Raw genomic sequence first — 22,771 nt, 5'->3', positions numbered from 1 at the left:
ATGCAGGATCTTCCCAGACCAGGGCTCAAACCTGTGTCCCCTGCATTGGCAGGCGGATTCTTAACCACTGATCCACCAGGGAAGCCCTGTCTTTTGGGCTTTAATTCTTGCTCTTCTTTTACACATATTCCACACATTAGCCAGTGAACTACCACTAGTTCCCGTGCATGCTCACAATATGCCCTCAGCCTGGAATGCTCACCTACCCAATCTCTGTAAGTTCAAATCTAAATATCTCTCAAGTGCTTGCTCAAATGTCATCCATGAAATCCTCCCTGAGCTGTCATTCCTATGAAACTTCCAAAAGCACTCGATTGGTAATTTTTTATAGCACATGTTCCTTTCTTATTTGCATTAGTTTCTGTATCACACATTGCCTACTAAAAACAAAGTTAAGCATTTTTTGTTACCCCCTCAATACCTAGTTCTGTAAATAGATTAGGTGCTCAACAAATAACTTTTAAGGCTCAAAGGCCTAAGTGTAAGAGCTAAAATTATAAAACTCTTAGAAGAAAACATAGGGGGAAAGCTTCATGACATTGGATTTGGTAATGGTTTCTCAGATATGACATCAAAAGCACATGTAACAAAAGAAAAAATAGATAAATTGGACTTCATTAAAATTAAAAACTTTTGTGCATCAAAGGATACTATCAACAGAGTGAAAAGGCAACCCACTGAATGGGAGAAAAATGTTTGCAAATCATATATCTAATAAGAGATTAATATGTAGGATATATAAAATAACTCTGACAACTCAAAAACAAAAAATCAAACAACCCAATTTAAAAAATGGACAAAGGACTTACATATTAATTTTCCAGAGCTGCCATAACAAATACCACAGGCTAGGTAGCTTAAACAACAGAAATTTATTTTCTCACAGTGCTGGAGGCTGGAAGTCCAGGATCAAGGTGTCTGCAATTTTGGTTTCTCCCAAGGCCTCTCTCTTTGGTTTGCAGATGGCACCTCCTCCCTGTGTTCTTTTCTCTGTGCCCAAACATCCCTGATATCTACCTGGTGTCTTCAAATCTCCTCTTCTTATAAGGATACCAGTCAGATTAGATTAGGGCCCACTCTAATGGCTTCGTTTTAACTTAGTTACCTTTTTAAAGGCTCTATTTACAAATACAGTCACATTCTTAGGAGCTAAGGGTAAGGTTTTCGACATATGAATTTTTTTTTTTTGGTGGGGGGGACACACTTCAGGCCATAACAGACTTGAGTAGACGTTTTTCCAAAGAAGATATATAAATGGCCAATAAGCACATGAAAAGATGCTTGACACCACTAATCATTAAGAAAATGTAAATCAAAGCCAAAATGAGATACCACTTCACATCCGTTAGGATGTTTACTATTAAAAACAAAACAAAACAGAAAACAACAAGTGTTGGAAAGGATAGGGAGAAATTGGAACCCATATGCACTGCTGGTGGGAATGAAAAATGGTGCAGCCACTATGGAAAATAGTATGACATTTCCTCAAAAAATTAAACATAGAATTACTGTATAATCCTACAATTTCATTTCTGGGTATATATCTGAAAGAATTAAAAGCAGGGACTCAGGGCTTCCCTGGTGGCGCAGTGGTTGAGAATCTGCCTGCCAATGCAGGGGACACGGGTTCGAGCACTGGTCTGGGAAGATCCCACATGCCGCAGAGCAACTGGGCCCGTGAGCCACAACTACTGAGCCTGCGCGTCTGGAGCCTGTGCTCCGCAACAAGAGAGGCCGCGATAGTGAGAGGCCCGCGCACCGCGATGAAGAGTGGCCCCCACTCGCCGCGACTAGAGAAAGCCCTCGCACAGAAACGAAGACCCAACACAGCCAAAAATAAATAAATAAATTTATTAAAAAAAAAAAAAAAAAAAGATTTGTTTAAAAAAAAAAAAAAAAAAAAAAAGCAGGGACTCAAACAGATATTTGTACACCACTGTTCATGGTGGTGTCATTCACCATAGCCAAAAGATTGACACAGTCCAAATGTCCATTGATGGGTGAATAGATAAAATGGGGTATATATGCACAATGCAATATATAGCCTTAAAAAGGAATGAAATTCTGATACATGCTACAACATGGATGAACCTTGAAGCATTATGCTAAATGAAACATATCAGATACAAAAGGACAAATAGTGTATTATTCCTTTTATTTTTTTATTAATTTTTTGGGGATCAGTATTTTTTTGTGGTTGTTTTACAATGTTGTGTTAGTTTCTGCTGTACAGCAAAGTGAATCAGTTACACATATAAATATATCCACTCTTTTTTAGATTCCTTTCCCATTTAGGTGACCACAGAGCATTGAGTAGAGTTCCCTGTGCTATACAGTAGGTTCTCATTAGTTACCTATTTTATATATAGTAGTGTATATATGTCAGTCCCAATCTCCCAATTCATCCCACCCTCCTCCCCCTTGGTAACTATAAGTTTGTTTTCTACATCTGTGACTCTATTTCTGTTTTGCAAATAAGTTCATCTGTACCATTTTTCTAGATTCCACATATAAGCAATGTTATATGATATTTGCCTTTCTCTTTCTGACTTAATCACTCTGTATGACAATCTCTAGGTCCATCCGTGTCCCTGCAAATGGCATTATTTCGTTCCTTTTAATGGCTGAGTAATATTCCATTGTAAATATGTACCGCATATTCTTTATCCATTCCTCTGTCAATGGACATTTAGGTTGCTTCCATGTCCTGGCTATTGTAAATAGTGCTGCAATGAACATTGGGGTGTATGCATCTTTTCAAATTATGGTTTTCTCTGGATATATGCCCTGGAGTGGGATTGCTGGATTATATGGTAGCTCTACTTTTAGTTTTTTAAGGAACCTCCATACTGTTCTCCATAGTGGCTGTACCAATAGGATTCCTTTTATATAAGGTACATAGAATAGTCAAATTCATAGAGACAGAAAGAAGAATGATGGTTGCCAGTGGCTGAGGAGGAGGAATAGGGAGTTATTGTTTAGTGGGTACAGAGTTTCAGTTTGGGAAGGTGAAGAATTTCTGGAGATGGATGGTGGTAATGGTTACACAACAATGTGAATGTATTTAATGCCACTGAAATGTACACTTAAAAATGGTAAATTTGGGACTTCCCTGGTGGTGCAGTGGTTAAGAATCTGGCTGCCAATGCAGGGGACATGGGTTCAAGCCCTGGTCCGGGAAGATCCCACATGCCACGGAACAACTAAGCCCGTGCGCCACAACTACTGAGCCTGAGCTCTAGAGGCTGTGAGCCACAACTACTGAGCCTGCATGCCACAACTACTGAAGTCCACACGCCTAGAGCCTGTGCTCCTCAGCAAGAGAAGCCACTGCAACGAGAAGCCCGCGCACCACAACAAAGAGTAGCCACCGCTTGCCGCAACTAGAGAAAGCCCGTGCACAGCAACAAAGACCGAACGCAGCCAAAAAAAATAGATAAATAAATAAATTTATTTTTAAAAAACGGTGAATTTTATGTCACGTATATTTTACCACAGTAAAAAAATTTTTTTGATTAGAGAGAATCATGAAGACAGGGCCTTGGATAGAGCCTCTCTGATTCACACCCCTCACCTTCAGGGGGAGTAAACTTGAGCAATCCTTAAAAACCAGGATTTATCTGGTTCATGAAAATTTGCCAGATGAGCATCTGTTGCCTTTGTTAACCCAGGATATTCTTCTAGAGAGCTAACTTGAATTCTTCACAAATAGTTTCGTTTATTTCCTCCTTCCTTTTCCTTCCTTTCAAAAGGTATTTATTGAGGACCTGTCCTGTGTATGGCACTATTTGGGAGATACGGAGAAAGAATGGCAGTATAGATAGTAAATACACAGACTCCGGATTTAAATGCCAGTTTTGCCCCCCCCCATTATCTAATGGGCACATTACTGTGGGTACCTCAGTTCCCACATCCGTAAAATGGGCACAATAACACTACCCATTTCATAGGGTTTGTGCTGAATATCTTCTCTTTGTCCCTCCAGATCCACTCTCTACCTTTCTCTGCTCAGTTCTTAGCCCTGGGAAGCTGATTACATGAGCTGCATCAATGGTCACCCTTGTTCTTTAGCTTCAATTTGGATTTGGCCAATGCGGATCCCTGGTAGAAGATCAGAGGGAGGTAGGAACAGAGTTGTGTTTTTTTTTTTCTTTTAAATCCCTGGCTTTCTCCCTGTGGGGTTGCTGCAGAATGGCTGCCTCTTAGACCAAAGGTTATAGCTGCTGCCAAGACAGCCCTCTCCACATGGCTTTCTTTTCCTGAGCTTCCATAAACATTACCTCCCTTTACAACGTCAAGTCTAGGAGTAGGAGTGGTCATGTTCATATTAACTAGCTACCACAGAGGACATGAGTGCCAAGAGAGGGGCAGTGCCTTTTGAGTAACTCAGCACAGTGTTCTGATTCTTCATCATTAGCAGCCAGATCCCAGAGGGCATTGAATATGCCATAATAAATAGTTTGAAGACGACCCAGCCAGCCCTAGAATGAAAGCTATAAGAGGACAGGGCCCTCATCTCTTTTATTAACTATCCTCTCTCCAATGTCTGGTACCTAGTTAGTGATCCTTCAATATTCAATGAATAAATGAATGAATATTGAAAAAACAGCTCTGAATAAAATGGAAGGAACTAGTGCTTGAAACTGACTTCCATTTTATTTTTGTATTATATGCTCAGTGCCTATTTTTTTTTCCTGTATTATTATTATTATTATTATTATTATTATTTTGGCTGTGTTGGGTCTTCGTTTCTGTGCGAGGGCTTTCTCCAGTTGCAGCGAGCGGGGGCCACTCTTCATCGCGGTGCGCGGGCCTCTCACTATCGCGGCCTCTCATTGCGGAGCACAGGCTCCAGACGCGCAGGCTCAGTAGTTGTGGCTCACGGGCCCAGTTGCTCCACGGCATGTGGGATCCTCCCAGACCAGGGCTCGAACCCGTGTCCCCTGCATTGGCAGGCAGACTCTCAACCACTGTGCCACCAGGGAGGCCCTCAGTGCCTACTTTTACAAGCTGCTCTTACTAAGCTTATGGTCAGTGATCAATATATGTCTATTGTTATACAGTATGGGTAACAATGATACTGATGTCAAGGAGAAGGAGAATTTCTTATTGTCTTTAAAACTGTAGATGAATTCATGGACAAATAGTCTAGTGATTTGCTTTGAGTTTTAAAGGTTTTTTTAACTTTTTTTATTTTTTGGCTGCATTGGGTCTTCGTTGCTGTGTGCGGGCTTTCTCTAGTTGGGCGAGCAGTGGCTTCTCTTGTTGCGGAGCACGGGCTCTAGGCACGCGGGCTTAGTAGTTGTGGCTCAAAGCCTCTAGAGCGCAGGCTCAGTAGTTGTGGCGCCCGGGCTTAGTTGCTCCACAGCATGTGGGATCTTCCCGGGCCAGGGCTCGAACCCATGTCCCCTGCATTGGCAGGCAGATTCTTAACCACTGCGCCACCAGGGAAGTCCCTGTTTGTTTGTTTTGTTTTTAAGGTTCTACTGCAGAATTTTTTCAATTAAAAAAAAAAAATCTGAATTTTATATTTTGAAAATGTTAACTACAGAATTTTGTTCTTCTTATATGAATTATTTAATTATCAAGCAGTAATTAAAAAATGAATAAATATCTTTTAAGCCACCATAACAGTCAAATTCCTATTATAGCCATAAAGATAACAAATATAACAATATTACTTAAACTATGGAATACCTAGCTGGTGAAATAGTATAGCCAATAAAACTTAAGTAACAATGACATAGGATTGCTTATTGTATTATGTGAAAAGAATAATATAAAAAAATTTTTATATGGATGAATATTACAATGTAAGAGAAAAGTCCAACAAACACTTAGGCATTAATAAAAGCTAATGGTTGTCTGGATGGTTGTACTGTAAATAACTTTTCCTCTTACTTAAAAAATTTTTTTTCCAGTATAAGCATATGTTATTTTCATAATGAAAAAATATTAAAGCATAGTAGGTCTATCACCTAAAATACAAACTATTTTCGTTACTAATGGAGAGAAGATATGCAAATTAAAAAGAAATAAAAATTATTCCTTTGGACTCTGATCAAAAGGATAAATACACTTAAATACCATTTAGAACACAAACTGACTTTTTCAGGTTTCTAACAAGCCTACAAATTCCATTATGTGATACTCATTTTACTATTATTATCATCATCATCATTTATTCTTCATTTTTATTTTACTGAAATTTTGTTATAATTAAAGCACAGATGGGTAGTACAATCTTAATCTATAGAGCTACTGTCTAGTTCCTCTGCATCAAAGTAGCAAATGAAAAGGATTTGGGTTGGTAATGTTAGCCTAAAACAATAAAACAGCCAGTTATTTGACCAGCAAAATAGGTTTATGCAGGAGCAGCAAAGAATTGTTATTTGGGACATGCAACTATGGTGAACTACATGCAAGCCCTTTAAAACAAAGGAGGGGAAACTCATAGAAGAGAAGGGGAAGTTAGGAGGACCTGTTATAAACAAAAAGTACATTGCAGGAAATTGGGAGTTCGAGGTACAGTGGCCTTTCATCGGCTGAGTTGGGACAGTCCGTCACTGGATGAGCTCTTGCCAGGCAAGGAGAATACCTTTCTTCCTCTGGCTGATGATGGTAAAGTAGTGTCAGTTTCTGCTGGAGATGCGAAGTACATCTCTTCCTATTGGAATCAGTATTGATGTTGAGTGGTGTGTGCATGAGAGCTCCCCCTTCTGGCCTCCTGACTCCATTTTAGTGAGCTTTCCCTTTATTAATTTTCACAGTAATAAGGATAGGTCGAGTTTATTGTCTCGTATTTTCCTTGTTTCTTCTAGACTACTGGAAATTTTGATCTATTGGGATGCTGTGTTTCAATAGGTAGGGTAAAGTAAGTTACTCTGTCAGGGTGAGTTTAGGTGCCTGAGATGAAAGAAAATAGAGCTAGGGTAATTGCTACTCATCAGAACAGAGAACTCTCCAACATCCTTGTGAAGAGTAACTGGACTTTACGCTTTTACCCAGAAACGTTTAAATTTTTCATTTAATCTCGCCGAAACACTATTTGTCGGTCAATGACTAGAGGTAGGGTGATAGCTAATTGTCAGCTTTAAGATGTAGATTTTAAAACTTCTGGGATCCAGCTAGAGTAATGAACAGATGATTTGAAACAATTCCCTTGAAGTGATTGTTATACAAACATGAGTTTCTTTCAGCATTAAAATAAATATGATCTTATTTTGTGCCTCAAAAAAAACAAAAAAACAAAAAAAAGTGAGTTTCACGTGTCGGGGGAAGTAACCTGATCTTTGACTTTCAACCAGTAGGCAGTAGAGTCCCAGCCAGGTCCATCTCCTGCCCATGTTGAAATTTATAAGAAGATAGAAGAGGTGGTGGATATCCTCACTTTCTGAAGCCCTAGAACACATCTCTAGTGTGTATATATATGATCAGGCCACCCAAGATGGCTGTTCTCTTGCTCTCTGTCCATCCCCTGCTCGACCAATGCCTGCTTCACCCTACTCACCTGACCGACCTGCCTACGTACTTGCCCCAGGCCCCAGCTAAAGATTGTTCTAACTTTAGCCACCAACATAGCATATCAAAGGGGTGGTGAGGGGCGTACCCCTCTGCTAGTTTCCCTGGTAACCGATGAGCCAACCTGATGTCAACTCCCCCATAACTGGTAACCCCCAATCCCCTCCACGCTCCCCACCTCCACCCCCCAGGAGCAGACACTACTGCCACGTCCTGCCCATTGTCCACGGTAGGGGTGTCGCTCCAGGACCTTGCTTCAGACATGTAAATCCCCCTGTCCATTAAACCACTGAAGTCTCTGTTGCTGACTCCATGCTCTTTCTTCCGTCTTGAAGCTGGGCAAGTGCAGGGCTTCCGAGCCTGCGGGGTGTAGCCCAACATATATATATATATATATATTTTTTTTTTTTTTAATTTCTACCTCTAGTAGCTAAGTGTCTGATATATTTTCAAAACAAGGTAAAACTATGACATATTATAAATGTATAATATTTATAATAAGAAATTATGTGTAAACACATGTCAAAGATTTTCTGTAGCCCATTAAGTGATGAGAGAACTGGGAAATTTCTTAAAAGTGGTTCAAAGGAGAAGTCAAATTTATATGGAGTAAAGAAATGTTGGATGAATTTACAAATGGAAGCAGAACTGGATTTTTCTACAGGAGTGGGTGGGTAGAGAAGTCAATCCCACCTCCACCCAGGCAGAATTTCTTATATGTCTGAGGATGTGAAAGGCAGAATAGTGCTTGTCTCCCCCTACCTCCAAGATGTCCACATTCTCATCCTTAGAACCTGTAAATATGTTAGGTTATATGGCGAAGGGGAATTAAGTTTGCAGATAGAATTAAGATGGCTAATCAGCTGACCTTAGTACAGAGAGAGTAGCCTGGATTATCCAGGTGAGCCCAATGTAATCACAAGGGTCCTTAAAAGTGGAAGAGGATAAGCAAAACAGTCAGAGGGTGCTGTTAACCACAGAAGGATGGTCAGAAAGATGCAACATTGCTGGCTTTGAAGATGGGAAAAGGGGTTCAAGAAGCCAGGAATGGAGTAGCCTCTAAAAGCTGGAAAAGGCAAGGAAATGAATTTCCCCCTACAGTCTCCAAAAAAGGAATAGAGTCCTGCAGATACCTTGATTTTAGCCCAGGGAGACCTATGAGGGACTTCTGACCTCCAGAACTGTAAGATGGTAAATTTGTGCTATTTTAAGGCACCGAATTAGTGGTAATTTCTTTAAGCAGTAATAGAAAACTAAAATAATAAACACTGCTGATTAATTACAGAGATTAAAAATAGCTTAGTCAAGGACAAAGGCAGGCGCATGCGTGCGCACGCGCGCACACACACACACACACACACACACACACGCAAATTAAGACCTCACACTGTAACTGCAGAGCTTATGGAGCTTACTTTGGGGCAGCAAATAAAAGTAGGAATGTATTCCTAATGAGATGAGTGACTCAGCACTTAGCAATTGCAAAAATGCTCTATCCAACCACAGGATCATTAATCACTGCTGGAAGCAGAAATGAGCAAATTGATGACTTGATGGTTCAGTAGAATTCCCCTTGAAAACTGGGGAGAGCCAAATCATCAATAACTCTGGAATCAATTCTTGCTCCATCAGCCAATTTCTAGCCAAATGGAGTAATGGCCTCTTGGTAGCCAACTGCTTCAGCTACAGGGTTTGTGTTACAGCAGAATTTTCTTTCTTTCAATTAAAATAAGCTGGGTAACACTTAGAACTTGACCCTCATCCTATGGAAACTCTTATCAAGTAGAAACTGATTGACAGGCACTGAAAAAAAAAAGCAAAAATATAAAAAGCATGAGCTAAAAAAATGATGATTGAAGTGGAATTATATTGTTTTTGCTTTCCTGGCATTCATACCTCGTTCTTTTCATAGCAACACACTCGGAGTTTCAGATGAGGCTGATGCCACACATATTCCTCTTACTACTCCATTTAAACAAATGTGGGTGAATGACCCAAGCCTGGTCCTTCTGTCTCACTGATTGGTTTAAGAATTTATAGGACCAGACTTGACCCACTGAGAATCAAGCTTGGACCATTATTTGAAAGTACCAGGCAAGAAGCACTTTCTATGGGCTGGTCTTGCTAACCTGGTGGAATATGAATTGGAGTTAAGGGAGGATCAGTTTGACAATGAAGTCAACTCAGAGGTAAGCAGAAACCAGAACACAGATTCCTTTGATATCATTTGTACTCTTAGGTCCAGTCATGCCTGTTACAAGATCATTTAACTCTGGTCTCTTCAGAGTAGCCAAGTATCAATACTTTGTCCCTTTTCCCCCTTAAGTCCGTTTGGGCTTAATTTCTGTTACTTGCAATCAAGAGAGTCCTGACTAAGATGACCATGTAGATTTGGGAAGTTATCTCACTACTGTTAAAAGATAAACTGAGGTATATTAAAAATGTTAAGAGTTTATTTCAGCAAAAATCAATTCTAATCCGGCACTGCCAAACCAGAAGTACTTAGAAGCTCCACTGACAGGAGCTAGGGGAAAGACTTTTATAGAAGAAGGGCAGAAGCAAAGCAAGGAAACTATTTGATAGGCTACAGTTTAAATGTTTGCCTTATCTGGAAAAGCCTAGTTGGCTGTTTGCAATTGGTTTTTCTTAGGTTTTGATTTCTTAACCTTGAGGTATGAACAGGCTTAGGTTTTGGTTTGCTTAGTAGGCTGATAAGGTATTAGAACCACCTTGGTCTAATGGCCTCCTTATTTAATTAACACTACCAAACAGATGGATCAAAGAAGAAAGTAAAGAAATACACTAGGGAAAAAAAAGACAAATTCCAATTGTTAAAAAACAAAAACAAAGAAGGGGGTGAAATATCATTCATACATCAAACATAACACAAATCACAAAACTATTCACAATACTTCCCACAGAAGAAAGATGATAGATGTCATGGCATTCAATAGTCAACATTAACAGCGAAAGCTCTTACGGTACCAAATGTCTTGGCAAAGTGGTTTCAACTTCTCCCACTATGACCTCAGTATATTTTATGCTGTCCCTAAATTTCCTGAAACACTGTCCTGGGATCCATATCAGCGTCTATAGTTTTGCTTGAAGTCTAGGGGAATGACACAGAAATGAAGAAAATACAGTCTGACTTTCAGAGGCTTAAGCTCCAGGGAAAGACAATAGAAAAAGAAAATCTGTCACTAAAAGTGAGCACCATTTGTAAGAATGGTAGTTAGCTCCTTATTTTTATCCATTCAAAAGAAATTATTTCTTCTTTGAAATCTTTCTAGAACCTCCATTGTAGGCTGTACTTGTAGATGTAGATCTGTGGTCCTTTTTAGTGTATTTTCAGCACATCTGAGAATGCAGAAGAGGCAAAGAGAATGAAATCAAAATAACTCAATTGTTAGAATAATATGATTAAGTTGATTCAGTCAGGAAAACAAAGTCAAACTATTAAAAAGAGTTTTGATGGGGAATATCATCTTTCATAAATCAGCAAGATTTGGAAAGCAACCTGGTTTGTGCCCCCTTTTCATTTATCTTAATTTAGCAGCTTCATGGAGCCAGGCCTGGCAGTTTCTAGTTCAGCTTGGGGGCTAAGGTTGTGGGACAGATTGTTCCTCCATCCATCCTCCCTGTATTCACTTAGTATTTTGATTCAGCTTTGAAAGTGAAAGGAAATTTTTCAACTCATAACAAAGGACTGGTATCAAAACATAATTTTAACATTTAAACATAAATTTTTAAAACTCCAACAAATAATAATGGATAATAATAATAAAAGACAAACAACACAATAGAAAGAGAGGCAAAAGAAGAGAAAACCTGAATGGCCAATAAAGTTGTGAAAAGATGCTCAACCTCATTGCTACTTAGGAAAATGCAAATTAAAACAATGATATGCCATTTCATACACGTAAGATTGGTGAGAACTAAAAATAACAAGGGCTTCCCTGGTGGCTCAGTGGTTGGGAGTCCGCCTGCCAGTGCAGGGGACGCGGGTTCGGGCCCTGGTCCGGGAGGATCCCGCGTGTCGTGGAGCGGCTGGGCCCGTGCGTCGCGGCTGCTGAGCCTGCGCTCTGGAGCCCGCGTGCCGCAGCTGCTGGGGCCCACGCACCTAGAGCCCGTGCTCTGCAGCGGGAGGGGCCGCCGCGATGAGAAGCCCGTGCACCGCAACGAGGACCCAATGCAGCCAAAAAAAAAAAAAAAAAAGTGTTGGCAGGGATTAGGGATATTCTCATACACTAAGTACGACCACTCAGAGAAGTAAATTTGCAATTATTATTATTATTTTTTTAAATATTTATTTATTTATTTTTTCGCTGCGTTGGGTCTTTGTTGCTGCACACGGGCTTTTTCTAGTTGCGGCAGGCCCGGGCTACTCTTCGTTGCGGTGCGCAGGCTTCTCATTGCGGTGGCTTCTCTTCTTGCGGAGCACGGGCTCTAGGCGCGCAGGCTTCAGTAGTTGTGGCTCGTGGGCTCTAGAACACAGGCTCAGCAGCCGTGGCGCACGGGCTCAGTCGCTCCGAGGCATGTGGGATCTTCCCGGACCAGGGCTCGAACCCGCGTCCCCTGCCTTGGCAGGCGGATTCCCAACCACTGCGCCACCAGGGAAGTCCCTGCAATTATTTTTATATGTAAGGTTGAAGATACCCTATGGCTTACCCATTCCACTTCAAATATTTACTCTAGATAAACGCTCAGGCAAAGCTGTTCACTGCAGAATTGATTTTAAAGGGAAAAAACTAAATGTTCATCACTGAGATTAATTTTGGTAATTCATAAATATTGTAGGATATAGTAATTATCACTAGAGTAAGTAAACTAAGTCTAGGTGGACTAACGTGGATACAACTTAAGCAAAATGTTGACTGAAAAAAAGTAGGTTTCCAGGAGGATACATGAAGTATGGTACCATCTATTAAAAGTGTAGAAGGATACAAAACTGTACTGTATTTTATTCTCCATGTACCTAGGTAATAAATACACATGCAAGACAAGTATAAGAACATGAACAGAAAGAATATAGTAAGTTCAGTGAAGAGGTAGCTCTGGATAGGATAATGGAATGGGGATGGGTTTCAACTTTATATGTATTGTTTTATAAAAAAGAAACAATATAAAGTAAATATGGCAAATGATTAACTTCTGTGACACATGTACCCCTGAGAGTACAAAAAGGTTTTCTAAAAGATATACCGGCACTGATACTTTTAATGGCATGGACCAAACCATAACTTCCATGTACTTGTTTTCCTAAAAGTTATCTTTCTGAGAACTTGTCACACTGGTTCTTTCTGACCTCCTTTTCACATTTTGAAAGGCATCTTACTCGATCTTCTGAGTCTCAGTAGCTGTCAAATTTTCTAGAGCACTGAACAAAGGGACAATTTAAAATATCAGGTTAGATATTGAGAAAAAATTTGACTCAGTAACCATGTAAACAAATCCTTTTGCAATCTGGGTGACTTTTGCATGGGAGGAAAAAAATCTTTTCCCTCTACCCTTCCTAGTTTCACTGGCTGGGGTCCTATAAATTAGACTGACAAAAAAGAGTAACAAGAAAAACAAACTGAAGTTTATTAACATGATTCATACACATGGGGAATGGTTAGAACTTGGCTTATGTAGCAAGTTGGTTAGAACTTGGGCTTATGTAGCATCTCAACAAAAGAGAAGTGACAAAATAAAGGAAAAGGACTTTTGAGTTTTTAGGGTGGTAAATTGTGGGAAGGCAAATATATACGGGAACTAATGGAAAATAAGGGCTAGTTAGTAAAGTTTGTTATGTACAATAGATTGCTTTGGTGCCATGTCTGGGCTGGTAAGGGTAACTTTTGTCCTTCCTGGTAGAGAGAGGAGGGGGAAGAACTTTACAAATTTATGCTCTGTTTTTAGGCAAATGGAGGAGAGGGCAGAGAGCTTGTACCTACTGCTTCTCAATTGCCTTCAGCTTAAAATAACCCTTATAGCAAAGTGGCATATTCTGCTGCTGTTCACTTTCAATTACTTGTTTTCAATACCAGTGGAGGACCAAATTGAGCTGTCAGTTGATTGATCGTTATATACAATACCTGATAATAAATTACTGTATGATTTTTGGCATATTAAAACTCAGAAGGCATTATATTGCTATAACAAAATCCCTTCTGTTCTAAACTTTTTTTTTTTAATTTTTTTTTTTTTTTTTTTTGGCTGCATTTGGTCCTCGTCGTTGCGCGCGCCTTCTCCAGTTGCGGCGAGCAGGGGCCACTCTTTGCGCAGTGCACGGGCCTCTCATTGTGGTGGCCCCTCCCGTTGCAGAGCATGGGCTCTAGTCGCACGGGCCTCAGTAGTTGTGGCGCGTAGGCTCAGCAGTCATGGCGCACCGGCTCAGTTGCTCCGCGGCATGTGGGATCTTCTGGGACCAGAACTCAAACCCATGTCCCCTGCATTGGCAGGCGGACTCTTAACCACTGTGCAACCAGGGAAGTCCCTTCTAAACTTTTTAATATGGAAAATCTGAACACAGATGAAATCAGAGAATAAGAATGAATACTCATATCTTCCACCTTGATTGAACAATTGTTAACATTTTGCTACATTTGCTTTTGTTCTATCTATCCATCCATCTATCTAGTTTTTTTTTTTTTCTGAAACTTTTGAATACAAGTGGCAGACATCCAGAAACTTTACCTGTAAATCACACACCCCTCAAAAATAATTAACAATAATCACATAATGTCATCTAATATCCATTCCATAATCAAATGTCTATAATTGTCCCCAAATTTCTTTTATTGCTAGTTCCCAATCTAGAATCTAGACAATCAAACCACGCACTTGGCTGTTATGACTTTGTACATGCTTTTAATTTGGAATAACTCTCCCACCTTTTATAATGATACTTACTTTTTAAAAAAGTTTTATTGGAGTATAGTTGATTTACAATGTTGTGTTAGTTTCTGCTGTACAGCAAAGTGAATCAGTTACACATTATACATATATCTACTCTTTTTTAGATTCTTTTCCCATATAGGCCATTACAGAGTATTGAGTAGACCTTCCTGTGCTATACAGTAGATGCTTATGGTTATCTATTTTATTTATAGTAGTCTGTATATGTCAATCCCAATCTCCCAATTTATCCCTTCCACCCTTTCCCCTCTGGTAACCGTAAGTTTGTTTTCTACATCTGTGACTCTATTTCTGTTCTGTAAATAAGTTCATTTGTACCATTTTTTTAGATTCCACATATAAGCGATATCATATGATATTTGTCTTTCTCTGTCTGACTTACTTCACTCAGTATGAAAATCTCTAGGTCTATCCATGTTGCTGCAAATGGCATTATTTTGTTCTTTTTTATGGCTGAGTAATATTCCATTGTACATATGTACCACATCTTCTTTATCCATTCCTCTGTTGATGGGCATTTAGGTTGCTTCCTGATACTTACTTTTTGAAGGGTCCAGGCCAGTTATTCTGTAGAAGGTACTGCGTTTTGATTTTTGTCTCATGGTGTTGTTCAACTTGTTACTCTCTTTACATTTTCTGTAAACTGAAAGTTAGGTCTAGATGGGCTGTATTTGATTTGGAGTAGATAATCTGTCAAGAATTTCTTTAGAGAATGTTGTGAATATTATGCCACATCAGGAGACAGTGTCAAGATAACCCACTACATTCATGGTGCTAAATTTAATCTCTTGATTAAGGTTTAACTGCCATGTTGCTCCATGGAAAAGATTCAATTTTTTTTTTTTTTTAACTAAGGAAAATTCTAATACCTAAAGGAAATGGGAGGAAAGGGCTGAGGGAATGTCATAAACAAAGACACATAGAGGTATGTAGGACCCAGCTCATATTGGCTTGCAAAAGCTGACTATCAAGTTCTTAAGAACTGGTGAGCTGGCTGCTATGCACAACTGTTATTAAAATTTTTAATTGTATACATTTATAATAAGTTATATTAAAAATGATACTATTCAAAACTCAGTTCCTAATTATTTTTACTACATCACTGTATTGTATACCATTATCAATGTTAGATATTTTATTTATTTCTATGGTATCTACACAATGGAAATCTTATATTATGGCGTGTAATGCTCATCTCTTCCCAACTACATGTTCAGTGACATTATGTTGACAGTTTGAAATTGATCACGGTGGGAGCATTTACACCATGGAAGTATCAGCAAACACCATAGATCAGGGCTTGGTTTATTGTATTGTTGATAGTCTAGACTTAAAAGTGATGAAGAGAATGTTAATAATATAGATTAAACTTAAAAGTGTGTTATGTCTGTAGCTGTTACATTGTGAGTAGCATTAAAAAAACTGAGTAAGCAGTCTTCCAATATTCAGAAACTATTATTCAAGTCAGCAAAGAAGCTGATCACATCATTGTTGAAAGAGTAAAGTTTCAATATATGTCACTTTCATCTCACTGCTTAACAAAAATATCTAGCAACGTTCATGGAACTACACCGGCTCATCATTTGCGACCATATGTTGCTATGTATACAAGAGTTCAGCAAAAATCAACAGTATTCTGTGAGAATCAATTGGCTATATGGAATTTACAATAGAAGACACTTATATTTTAGTATTTTTGTAATAAGAGGATCCTTTAAATCAGTAAAACATATATATGGACTGAACTGTGTCCCTCCAAAATTCATATGTTGAAGCCCTAACCCATAATGTGACTATATTTGGAGATAGGATTTTTAGGAGGTAATTAAGGGTGAGGTAATAAGAGTGGACCCCTAGTTTGATGGGACAGGGTGGCCTTATTAAAAAAGGAAGAGATCTCCCCTCTCTCTCCGTCTCTCTCTCCCTCCCTCCCTCCCTCCCTCTCCTTACACATGCACCCACCTGGGAAAGGCCATGTGAGCACATAGTGAAAGGGCAGACACCTACCAGTTAAGAGAAGAGGCCTCAGAATGAATCCTACCTGCTAGCACCTTGATCTCGGACTTATCAGCTTCCAGAACTGTGAGAAATAAATTTCTGTTGTTTAAGCCACCCAGCCTGATGTTTTGTTATGGCAGATCAAGCTTAGAGATACACACATATATATACACACACACACACATACACATGCACTCCTGGTAGGTACACAAATAATTATAAGAAACGTTAGAGAGTGATAACAATCGGGATGGAATAGGATAGTTATACAGGTAGTTGTAGAAATCCCAGTAGGGGATTATAGATAGGGAAACCTAGGGAACTTTCGGAGACCACTGTAAGTTAATAATCGTTCAAGAAACATTGTGGGGACTTCCCTGGTGGCGCAGTGGTTAAGAATCCGCCTGCCAATGCAGGGGACACGGGTTCGAGCCCTGGTCCGGGAAGATCCCACATGCCACGGAGCAACTAAGCCCGTGTGCTACAACTACTGAGCCTGCGCTCTAGAGCCTGCGTGCCACAACTGCTGAGCCCGTGTGCCACAACTACTGAAGCCCGTGCGCCTAGAGCTCGTGCTCCGCAACAGGAGAGGCCACTGCAATGAGAAGCCCGTGCACCGCAATGAAGAGTGGCCCCCGCTCGCCATAGCTAGACAAAGCCCGTGCGCAGCAACGAAGACCCAATGCTGACAAAAATAAATAAATAAAATAAATTAAAAAAAAAAGAAAAGAAAGAAACGTCATGGAACGAAGCAGGCTTGCTTAACTATAAAGCAGGAGATATGCCCCAGGTCATTAAGTGAAAGAAAAATGTTACCACCCCTCTGCTGATTTGAATAAACGCTTATGACAGTCCTAGTTTGACCTCATAAGGTCAGACACTCTCCTGCTCCATAAGAAGGAGGAACTACTGATGTAAACCTGACGGCTACTCGAAGAATGAGGAAGAAGGGGGTCTTTTCTCCCTCCTCCACTTTCCTTTGATTATAAAAATGTAGCCCACTTAATCCTTGGGGCAGAGCCCCCTCACCTACCTGCTTGCATCTCTCACAGACGTCTTATATTAATAAAGCTACTTCTTGCCTATCACTTTGTCTCTCGATGAATTCCTTCTGCACTGAGACACAAGGAACCTGAGCCTCAGTAAGTCCAGACAAGAGTTGACTGATTCTAATTAAAAGTCTGTGGGTTCAAGTCCCATTCTGGGTTTAGGCTGGGTTCGAGTCCCGGCATGTGGGTTCAAGTCCCAATCAGAGGTGAATGGTTTCAATAAGTGCTATAAAAATATGGAGTAAATGATATGTGAGGAGTGCAGAAGATGTGGCATTTTACCTTAGATGGGTAATTCAGGCTGAAGATCCTGAGGACTTGAACTTGGGCAGTGGCCTTAGAAAAACAGAAGTTTACTGTAGCTTCTTTTTTAAAAAAATATTTATTTATCTTTGGCTGCATTGGGTCCTTGCTGCTGTGTGTGGGCTTCCTCTAGTTGCAGAGAGCGGGGACTACTCTTCGTTGCGGTCTGCGGGCTTCTCATTGCGGTGGCTTCTCTTGTTGCGGAGCACGGGCTCTAGGCATACGGGCTTCAGTAGTTGTGGCACGCAGGCTCAGTAGTTGTGGCGCATGGGCTTAGTTGCTCCGTGGCATATGGGATCTTCCCAGACCAGGGCTCGAACCCATGTCCCCTGCATTGGCAAGTGGATTCTTAACCACTGTGCCACCTGGGAAGCCCCTACTGTGATTTCAAGATGGCACCATTTGACTTGTTAGCTACAGTGGACTAGCTCCTAAACCACTCATGGCTACTGGTGGAAATCTACACAGAGTCATGGTTTTCAAGTGGGGTACCAGCTGCCTGTAAATCTCTAGTCAGCTTCCTCCCCCCAAACCCCTCAGATTTTATTCTCAATGTCCTGCTCTTCTAAGTCTTCCTTCTCTACAGCTCTTCTCTAGGTCTCAAAAGATGACCTTTCTTCTCCAGCACACCCATATCTAGTCAGTCACCAAATCTTGGATGGCCTCTCCAAGTCATCTTTCCTCTTCTCTTCCCGCATAACACTGCCTGGTTCAGAATCCCATCACTTCTCTGCTATATATATGCAATGGCCTCCCTATTAAGCACCAGGCTTTTGATTTGCCTCTCTGATCATCCTCTTATCCTGTTTCCAGAGTGATCTTTTTATGTCTCACAATGTCACACTTCTTAAGATTGTACCATGGTTCTCTGGATTTCGGGTCAAGTTCAGATCCTCTCTTTAGCACACCTGCTGGCCTCTCTAACCCAGATCTTGCACAATGCACATCCTCCCCCGAACACACACACACACACACACACATGCCTCCCGCGCCCATCCCCGCCTCCACTGGGATGTTCACTGTGGTTATACTGAACAAGTTCTCTGTCCTGTTGCTTCACGCACTTTCTGTTGCCGTCTGCAATCCCCTCCCCCATGTAGCTACCTTCTCCTTGAACTACCTCAAAACCTAGGGCCAGAAACAGATTTTCCAGGAACCCTTCCCAGATCCCACTGATTAGGGCCTCCTGTGATTAACTCGGCCTCTCCGCATAGGACACAAGCAGTGTGCCGTGATTTCATCTTGCCTATCTCCCCCGCAGTCTGTGTCACAACCATCTTTTTATCTTCCTTGTCAAGTATGGAGCCTGTCACACAGCAGGCCTCAGGAAATGCTTGCTGACATAACTAATGTTAGAAGTAGCACCACAGGGCCTCGTGAGCCCCTGGAACAAAACAGCAAAGAAGACATTTCTGAGGCTTCTATATCAGGGAGTAGAGAGCCTTTGTGGTTTTCCATGGGCAGGGAAGACCATCTTTGAGCTGTGACGATGAGACAAAAGCTGCTTGGCCAGACCCGCTTCTTAGCTTACAGAGCAACGGGCGTGCACGACACGGGAAGCCGAAGCCAGAAAAACGACACTTCCCGTCATGCCTCAGGGCACCGCTGCGGGTTTCCCCTCTGCGTCACCGCCTCTTCCCCACGGAAGTGAGGGGAGCACTTCCGGGTTCGGCAATAAGCTGGAGCCGGCGGCCTTAGCTCGGCCCTTTGGGCCTTCTTCCGAAGCTCCGCCTTCGCTCCGCTCTTTCTAGAAACCCAGCTTTGCTCTTGGTGGTGTCGGACAGGTATTTCCCGGCCGCTGCGGGTACCCGCGGGACAGTCCGCTGCCCTGAAGCGGCGAGTCCTTTGCTCTGTGGAGGCTCGGAAACTCCCGCCGGGAGCAGGAAAGCCAGTTCCCGGTGTCGCGGCCCCGGCGCTGACCTTCCTTCGCTCTTTCCCCTTTCCGATTGCAGCATCCCAGACGCGTGAGATCCCCATGGCGGATACGGCCCCGAACGGCCCCCAAGGGGCGGGCGCAGTGGTAAGTGAGCGGGCAGGGCCGTGTGGCTTGATTTGCAAGTTAGGAAGGAGCAGGAAGTGTTGGGAGTCGGGTCCGAGGCGTTCCAGAGGCTCCTTGCTCTCAGGACTGGGATTACTGGTCCGGGTGGGGGTGGGGAGAGGGCCGACCGTGAGCGAAGACGTTAGAGGGAGCTACAGGTTTCTGTTTCTGAAGCGACAACAGGCCGGCCTGGAGCAGGTGGCCCTCACCTGCATGCCCACCTGTATGCCGCGAAGATTAGGCCTTCTTGCTTCTTCCCACCCCTCGGTCCCTGTCCTGTGTCCTAAGGTTGAAGATGCCACCTGAGATCGAGGCGTGACACACGCCTTGTTCCGCACACGCGTGTTGGCCCAGAACCGTTCTGCCCGTTTTTAAGCCGAAAGAGGGGAGCGGTCGTTTTCTTTTCCTTTCGTCGTTTTACGAAGAGAAATGTTATTATGCTTTTGTAACTTTTTTATTTTTAAGATGCAGATCTGCTGCTTACTAGTTTCTTGTACCAGAAGCATAATTGTCCTCTGCTTTTAAACACTAAGTATGTGAACTGAGCCGAGTGACGTTTTTCTTTTCAAACATTTGCAACGTCTCTTTATATGCACACTTTCTTTTTTTTTTCCCTTAATTTTGCTGAACCATTTGAGAGTTGCTTACATCATGATCATTAACCCATGAGTACTTCAGTATTCTTCTACATGACCACAGTGCAGTTATCACAGCAATTTTTGCAGTTAAATTTGGGAAATTTAACGTTGATAATGTTATCAACCTAATACACAATTTATATTCCGATTTCCTCAGTTGTCCTTTAGAGCAGCTTCCTCCTTATCCAGACTCAATCAGAAAGTGTGCATTGCGTTTCCTGGCCTTTGGTCCCTTTTAGTCTGGAACAGTTCCCTTGTCCTTCTCCCATTTTTGTCTTTGGAGAGTCGAGACCTGTTGTTTTGCAGAACGCTTCTCAAATTGGAGTTGTCTGATTCCCTCCCCCCCTCCCCCTACAGATGACTAGATTCAGGTTAAACATTTTGGTAGGAATATTAAATAAGTGATATTCCGTTCTTTTCAGGGCATTATATATATCAGGAAACATTTTATGTTGATTTATCTCATCATTGGAGATAAGTTTGATCATTTGGTGAAGGTGGTGTCCACCAGATTCTCTATTGTAAAGATAACTTGTTTCCCTTTGTAAATAAAAAGTGTTCTATGTCATGATACTTTAAGATTGTGTGAATAATTTTTCACCTCAATAGTTTTTTCACCCAAAGATGCATTATATTTTTTGCCTGAATTATTTGTAACATAGTCAGTTCACTTTTTTTTTTTTTTAATAAATTTATTTATTTATTTTTAGCTGTGTTGGGTCTTCGTTTCTGTGCGAGGGCTTTCTCTAGTTGCGGCGAGCGGGGGCCACTCTTCATCGCGGTGCGCGGACCTCTCACTATCGCGGCCTCTCTTGTTGCGGAGCACAGGCTCCAGACGCGCAGGCTCAGTAGCTGTGGCTCACGGGCCCAGTTGCTCCGCGGCATGTGGGATCTTCCCAGACCAGGGCTCGAACCCGTGTCCCCTGCATTGGCAGGCAGATTCTCAACCACTGCGCCATCAGGGAAGCCCAGTTCACTCTTAAAATGTAAACCAATACGCTTTTTTAAACCTTTTTTTACTTGTGTAGTAAAATGCACATGCATAAAAGTGTACAAGATGAAATGCACAGTTCAGTGATTTATCACCAAATGAACATCGTAAACAAATAGGTTTTAAAGAAATGTTCTAAAATTAAATTTCAAACTATCATGTAGAGTCTGAATATTTGTAGAGAAACTGAGCACTGTAAGCTGGATTCATGCTTCCGCTTGACTTACTGGTGATCATTTCAATTTAGAAGAGTAACAGTAGTAGAATTGGGTAGAATGAAGTGGAGGCATATGTCTGAAATTACCTGCATGCTGTTAGAAAGCATGCAATAAAATTAAAAGCATCCTTGAATTTCAAAAGATACTTGCATTTTTCCCCAAAGCTTTTTTTATATCTTCTTTCAAATGATAAGTTAGATTGCTTTGAGCAGTGTTTTAGACTCCAGGATAAGACCTATTAGTGAGATTTGAAATCCTTTTTATGGAAACACTGTTTATAAAACATTAAATAGAATACAAAATACCAAAATTTATCACACATAGTAAAGATAAATATTGTTTTTGTGAGGTTTTTGTTTATTTTATATACTCACATGTGTCTGTATTGGGTCTTGATGTAAAAATTGTTCGTGTAGGTTCTATCAAAAAATATAAAAGCCACTTTAGAATTTGAATACACAATACAGTTTGAATGAGAAAACCGATTTTAAGTTATTGCACTCGTGATAATGGACACATCTGTTGGCAAAATGAAGTAAAAGAAAAGATAGAATGAGGAAAAAGTGGAGAAGAAAGTGATATGTGGAAGTTTAATCCAGGGAAATCCACAGAAACCAGGCTAAGACTTGTCAGGGAGCTTCAAGAGGATGAAGAAAGTCATAAAATCTGAGGTGTGAATAATGGCACAATGTCAGGTGCCATTAACACCTGACAGCCATATTTTGAGCCCCTACAGTATGCCAGGCCTTTGTGTGTACGTTGGCAAATCATCCTGAGGCTAAGTGACTATTACCATGGTTTTACATTTCTCCTTTGTAAGGTTGATTTAGTCCAAACTGGCTTTGTGTGATGCCTTTTTACTCAGACCTGAGACTTGCCTGTTTGAATTTGAGATTTTTTTCTAAGAATAGGCATTATGGTTCTCTTGAGAGCAATTAGTTCTTATTTAATGTTCTTTTAAAGTAGGTGAAGCCAGTATTACAAGTGTTGAAGGAATACAGACAATTGTAGTTAAACTTTTCTTGCCTAATTAGTCTTTTTTTTTTAAATGTCAACTGGTATTTTTCTATTTAAGTACTACCTATGCTTTCCATATCAAAACTATAAGGAGGGGA

At 41.0% G+C, this 22,771-nt stretch overlaps 1 protein-coding gene across 6 annotated transcripts in view; it reads left to right on the top strand.

Annotated features, from left to right (window-relative positions):
• Positions 1–19,406: 19,406 nt before the first annotated feature.
• Positions 19,407–22,771, top strand: part of TMEM33 (transmembrane protein 33) — a 42,897-nt gene continuing 39,532 nt past the window's right edge. For 3 of the 6 annotated variants that reach the window (XM_082464305.1, XM_082464306.1, XM_082464307.1), the window contains exon 1: positions 19,411–19,791. In XM_082464305.1, the coding sequence (XP_082320431.1) occupies positions 19,747–19,791 (45 nt within the window). In that variant the 5' untranslated portion in view covers positions 19,411–19,746. Of the gene's footprint in view, positions 19,792–22,771 lie in introns of all 6 variants that reach the window. The other 3 variants (XM_082464303.1, XM_082464304.1, XM_082464302.1) reach the window with 3 other exon arrangements.

The sequence above is a fragment of the Balaenoptera physalus genome (assembly GCF_965194825.1).
Source record: "Balaenoptera physalus genome assembly, chromosome: 5".
Taxonomy (NCBI): Eukaryota; Metazoa; Chordata; class Mammalia; order Artiodactyla; family Balaenopteridae; genus Balaenoptera; species Balaenoptera physalus.
This window is presented reverse-complemented; position numbering and strand designations above follow the sequence as displayed.